At 37.1% G+C, this 6,447-nt stretch overlaps 1 protein-coding gene across 1 annotated transcript; it reads left to right on the top strand.

Annotated features, from left to right (window-relative positions):
- Positions 1 to 1,408: 1,408 nt before the first annotated feature.
- Positions 1,409 to 4,939, top strand: LOC125491870 (uncharacterized). Its single transcript, XM_048633946.1, has 2 exons — positions 1,409 to 1,458; positions 4,303 to 4,939. Exons 1-2 carry the CDS (start codon positions 1,409 to 1,411, stop codon positions 4,937 to 4,939), a joined length of 687 nt encoding a protein of 228 aa, XP_048489903.1.
- Positions 4,940 to 6,447: the final 1,508 nt, after the last annotated feature.

The raw sequence follows: 6,447 nt of genomic DNA, 5'->3' as shown, positions 1-6,447 counted from the left end.
TTCGGTTGCATAGCATATGCCCACATCCCGAAAGAAAATCAGGAAAAACTTGATGGAAAAGGAGAAAAATGTATCTTCATCGGATACAGTGACGAGTCTAAAGGATATCGTCTCTATCTGCCCGAATCCAAGAAGTTAATCATCTCAAGAGACGTCATCTTCGATGAAGGAGCTCAATGGATGTGGATAGAGAAGGAATCTCAACCACATGAAGGAGATTTTCTTCCACCAAACCCAAGAGAAGATGAAGGCCCAAATCATCCAACAACACAGTCATCCTCAAGTCCATCATCACCGAGATCTCCAACAACATCCTCGATATCGGTGAGTCCAACATCAGGATCAAGCTCTCAAAGCTCATCTCCAGTAGTGCGACGTTCACAGAGAGATCGGCGACCACCAAGCTACTCGGAGGATTTCCAGTGCAATCAAGCTATCATGGCTCTCTTCACAAGCGAACCACAAAGCTTTCAAGAAGCTGCTCGAGAAGACAAATGGATCGAGGCCATGAATGAAGAAATCAAGATGATCGACAAAAACAACACATGGGAGCTTGTTGAGAAACCTGAAGACAAAGAAGTTATCGGTCTCAAATGGGTCTACAAGGTCAAGTATAACGAAGATGGCTCTATCCAGAAATACAAGGCTCGTCTCGTCGCAAATGGTTACTCCCAACAACCAGGGATTGACTTTAACTAGACATATGCTCCTGTTGTCCGCATGGAGACTATCAGGTCAGTCCTTGCTCTTCCTGCTCAACTTAAATTAACAGTCTTTCAATTAGATGTCAAGTCAGCATTTCTAAATGAGGAGCTTGAAGAAGAAGTATATGTTGAGCAACCGCAGGGATATCTCATCGAAGGCAAAGTAGACAAAGTATAACGCCTTCGTAAAGCCCTTTATGGGCTTAAGCAAGCACCCAGGGCCTAGAATAGCAAAATAGATGGCTACCTACTTCAAAATGGGTTTATAGAAACCCAAGTGAGCCATCACTATATATCAAGGCCCAAGGATCACAAGATTTTCTCATATTGTGTCTCTATGTAGATGATTAATCTACACAGGCACTAATTCAAAAATGATTATGGAATTTAAGAAGGCAATGATGTCGGAATATGAAATGACCGACCTTGGAGCCATGAAATATTTCCTTGGCCTGCAAGTCAAGCAAAGCCCGGGAAGAATATTTCTTTCACAAGAGAAATATGCAGACGACATACTTAAGAAGTTCAACATGAGTGAATGCAAGCCATTGGCTACATCAATGGCACTTAATGAAAAGCTATCTAAGAACGATGTCAAAGAGAAGGTCGATGCATCAATATAGCGAAGTTTGGTCGGCTCTCTCATCTACCTCATACATACTAGGCCTAACATAGTACATGCTATCAGCATAGTATCCAGATTCATGAATGAGCCAAGTAAAGGTCACCTGGCAGCAACAAAAAGGATTCTCAGGTACGTCAAGGGAACAAAAGGTTATGGAATTCTGTACGAAAAGAAGAGACTCACAAGCTTACAGGATACATAAACAGCGATTGGGTCGGAAGTATTGACGACCGAAAAAGTACGAGTGGCTACGTATTCCAGCTGGGAACCAAGGCCATATCTTAGTCATCAAAGAAACAAGCAATAATAGCTCTATCATCAGCAGAAGCAGAGTACGTAGCAGCAACAAGCGCGGCATGTGAAGTAGTATGGATTAGAAGAATTCTCGATTATCTACAACAGACATCAGAAGAACCAACGACTATCTACTGTGACAACATGTCAGCAATAGCCATGACGAAGAATCCAGTCTTTGATGCCCGAACGAAGCATATCGAGTTACGATATCACTTGATCCGAGAACTAGCCGAAAAGAGAGAGATCGAGCTACAATTTTGCAACACGGGGGAGCAGCTCGCAGACGTATTCACAAAAGCAATTCCAACTAAGAAGTTCATCCAATTCAAAAGACAACTCGGAGCACAAGAATTTCCAGATTAAGGGGGAGTATTAGATATTAATCAAAAAAATTCTCCATAGTAGTAGAAAGATCATGTATCTAGAGTAATCTAGGAAAATATCCATGAAAATATCTATGTTTGAAAAATCTAGATATCTTTCTAGAATGATGTATAATAATATCTAGCCTAGGGAAAATCCTAGAAAAGTCCTAAGGAAAATCTAGATGTAAAAATCTAGAAGATGCACAAGTTTTCTTACCACACCTATAAATAGGTGAAGGTGTAAGCCTTGAGGATGTATGAAAAAAACATTACAAAGTTAATGAAAAAGCCTACCATTTCCCACAAGCAATCTCTCCCTTTACCATCAAACACCAACACTCTTGCATCAAAAACATCTCTTAAGCATAAAAGTTCACTACTACTTCCGCTCAAGTTTCCTACACCGTCTGCATTTGCTTTTTCACTAACTGAATCTCCCATATCTTCAGAATTATTTTGAGTAGGAGCAGCTTGTGAGGTAGTTGAATTTCTCCCTGCATGATTACTTACTAGTTAAATATTGTTCTCATGTTCCTTTTGTATCTCCTCGTCCTCCGTTGACTTTTCCTGTTAAGTCACCACTTGAGTATTAGTTACTTTATTAGGCCTCCATTCTTTAATTTCCTAATAGCCACTCTGGTACACTTCTCGATCTTCTTCATTCCACATGCATTTACATGCATTACACTGAACATGTTTTCATTCATAATATACTCCTACTTAAGTCATAATATTTTTTTTCATTATTGATGAATTTGAGGTCACCAAAAAAGATTGATACATTTGTACTTCAATCATAGCTCGAGCATATTGCAATTTATCCCTTATGCTTGTAGCTGATATAGTTTAATCAGTTTTCCATTAGGCTTAAGAATCTTTTACAGGAAAATTTCCCCCGAATATTAGAGGCATTTGCACCGAAATAGGAAATGTTTTAACATTCTCTTTGCATATATCCACATCTGCATTCCATGCCTTCAAAATCATACGTTTACTGTAAACAAAAGGAGCATTTTCATCTCGAATCATGTCTCTGTTTTCCATTGATCGGAACCTAACCACATATATCCCCTTATTAACCAAAGCTACCTTACCCCCCCCCCCCCCCCCCCACCCCCTTGATTTCTCTCTAGATTCTCCTAATGAAACCATCCATAACATGAATAGGGTGATTAACACCCACTATAGAAAAATATATAATAGAGTTCCAAAAGTCTATTTCTGATTGAACATCAGCAATATGAATCTTTACCACATTCAACATTTTCATTTTGATTTTCTGCTGAAAATAAAATAGGTGAAGGATTAATCGTACCTTCTCCACCCTATTCAAAAGCTTGCTTTTTCTCCTAAACAATATGTTCCCTTGAGTTCATGGTATTCTACAAGTAATTTGAGAAATTATCCTGGATACTTGCTTGTTGATGTAACGTTCTCAAAGAAGAACGAGGAGATAGAATATCTTCCTCAAATCCACATTCATGTTCAATTTCCAGTTCAGTTACTCCCAACTCTTCATCCATAATGTTAAATATATACTTGTCATTCATTAGTTTAGCTCTAGCTTTTCTGTTATAGTTAGTTATAACTAACTATGATGACTCGACAAGACCCTCTTGTATAAATAATTCACTTCCTTCATTGTATCATTACAATTTCATATTATCTCAATAACAGAATGATGATTTCTTCTCTCTACATTTTTCTCTGCCTTGTGAGCTAAATCTCAGATTGTTTGATCATCAACTTTTCAGTTCAAATCAGTTGAATCTGAAAATTTCTTCAATCGTTCAAATTTGCAAATCAGTTGCATATTTGAGCTGAAATCTGGAACTCTAAGTTTTTCGAATCTGAATTTCTTGATTGTAATTCTAAATTCCTCACAATACGAAGATTCAGCTATTGATTCGCTGTGATTTCATCCTTGTGTCATCCAATTTTTTGTTGCCTGAATATTGTGATTTCTTCTTACATCCTTCAAAATCATTCGAATTCTTTCGATTATTTTCATATATCTCTGTGATCTTTAGTCATGTTCTCCCGAATCTTTCGATCTCTTTCTTGAATTCTCAATTGATTTAATTGAATCTTGTGATTATCAATTGAATTCTTCATTTCTCTGTCAAAATTTCACCTGATTTCTACAATTTATGATTCAATCAATATCTCAAATCATCAATATGCCTGAGGTTAATGAATCTAATAATTCTCAGAATAAATTTACATTAGATCCTGCTCAAGATCCTTCATCACCTTACTACATTCATCCTAGTGACTCAAAATATTGATTAGTTCCTACACCTTTCTCTAGAAGTGGATACAATGACTGGAAACGGTCAGTGATCATAGGACTATTAGCCAAAAATAAACTAGGATTCATAGATGGTTCAATCACTAAACCTAGTGCAGATTCCTCATTGATCAAAGCCTGGAGCAGATGCAATAGTACTCTTATCTCATGGTTAATTCACGTTCTGGATGTCACTATTGCTAGAAGCATCTTGCACTTTGATTCAGCTAGAGAAATATGGCTGAACTTAAAAGAACGCTTTGGTCAGACTTCTGGTACACAAGTCTATAGTATACAGCAACAGATAGCAAAACTTGAACAAGGCAATCTGAGTTTGTCTGCTTTCTACACTCAACTCAAAATGTTGTGGGATGAAGTTGATGCTCACACTCCATTACCTATGTGCACTTGCAATAATTGCACTTGTGATGTGACAAGAAAGATGCTTAATGTGCAGGAAGAACAAAGGCTCACTTTGTTTCTCATGAAACTTAAAGAAGACTTTAAGCAAGTCAGGGGTACCATATTAATGCAACAACCATTGCCTCACATCTCACGTGCTTATAGATTACTTATGCAAGAAGAGAAACACAAGGAAGTGTATGATGTTGTGCACAGTTCTTCTGATACTATGGCTTTCAATGCTATTAAATACTAGTTACAGCAAGAAAAGATATTATGACAACAGATACAATGATCATAAATCTTATTCTGGAGACAGATCTTTTCAGTCAAGAACTTATTCAGGAAAGAGACCCTTATGTTACTACTGTAAGATGTTAGGCTATATATCAGGGATAAGTGCTACACCTCAACCAGTTTATGCAATCACCTCGCCTTCCCCATGTGCAAGCTTTGCCACACACATTAAGATATGTCAATGCTACTACAGGCCAAGGTATTCTACTTAATGGCACTGCTACTCCAGTTCTTCAAGCCTATTTAGATTCTGATTGGGGAGCTTGTCTGGATACAAGGAAGTCTATTATTGGCTATTTGATGATGCTAGGGTCCTCTCCTATCAGGTGGAGATCCAAGAAACAAGGCATTGTTTCCAAATATTCTAGTGAAGCAGAATATAAGGCTATGGCAGCTGCTGCTAGTGAGGTCACCTGCAAGAGCTAGATATTCCTAACATTACTCCTGTGGTCTTGCACTGTGACAATCAGAGTGCTATTCTTATAGCAAAGAACCCCGTTTTTCATGAACGGACCAAACATATTGAACTCGACTGTCATTTTACCAGAGACAAGGTTTTAGAAGGTTTAATTCAGTTAACTTATCTTCCTACCAATAGACAACTTGCTGATGTCTTCACTAAGATTCTACCTTCTCATTAGTTTCAGTCTCTTCTTGCCAAACTTGGTTTGATTTCTCCACCCCAAGTTTGAGGGGGGGGGGGTATTAAATATATACTTGTCATTCATTAGTTTAGCTCTACCTTTTCTGTTATAGTTAGTTATAACTAACTATGATGACTCAACAAGACCCTCTTGTATAAATAATTCACTTCCTTCATGGTATGAATACAATTTCATATTCTCTCAATAACAGAATGATGATTTCTTCTCTCTACTTTTTCTCTTCCTTGTGAGCTAAATCTCATATTGTTTCACATAGATTTCATATTCCTTATTTCCATGCTTGCTATTTTGATCGTCACGTCATATTTAGAATAGTTAAGTTTGCATGAGATGCACTCTGCTGAGCTTTAGATTTCCTTGCCATGGCCCCCCACATAAATGGTACGCAAAGAAAACCTCAAGAGAGAAGCGATCGAACTTTTGTTTCTTACAATATATACGAGCTTATATGAACTTAATTAAACTTCTAATTTTCCCCAATTTCCTATAGGATTGACTAACATAAAGTAACTTAGCGGCTTGTTTGTCTTTTTAATGATGCCAGATACAACATGTTTAAGTGTAATAAATTGAATGACTCAAATCTCCTAAGACATGTTGCCTATGAAATAACTTAAACATATTACTCCTTATGTCCCAGTTTAGTTGTCATATTGTGCGATTATAATAAAATGGGGAATATTATTTATTGTTATGCTTTTCATTTTCCGTAGTACTTTTGACAAATAAAGATTAACATTTGTAGCACATTAAATATATATATATATTTTTGTTTAATAATGGAAACTTAACCACTCTTTTG

This window comes from Beta vulgaris, chromosome 7 (genome assembly GCF_026745355.1).
Source record: "Beta vulgaris subsp. vulgaris cultivar EL10 chromosome 7, EL10.2, whole genome shotgun sequence".
Lineage (NCBI taxonomy): Eukaryota > Viridiplantae > Streptophyta > Magnoliopsida > Caryophyllales > Amaranthaceae > Beta > Beta vulgaris.
This window is presented reverse-complemented; position numbering and strand designations above follow the sequence as displayed.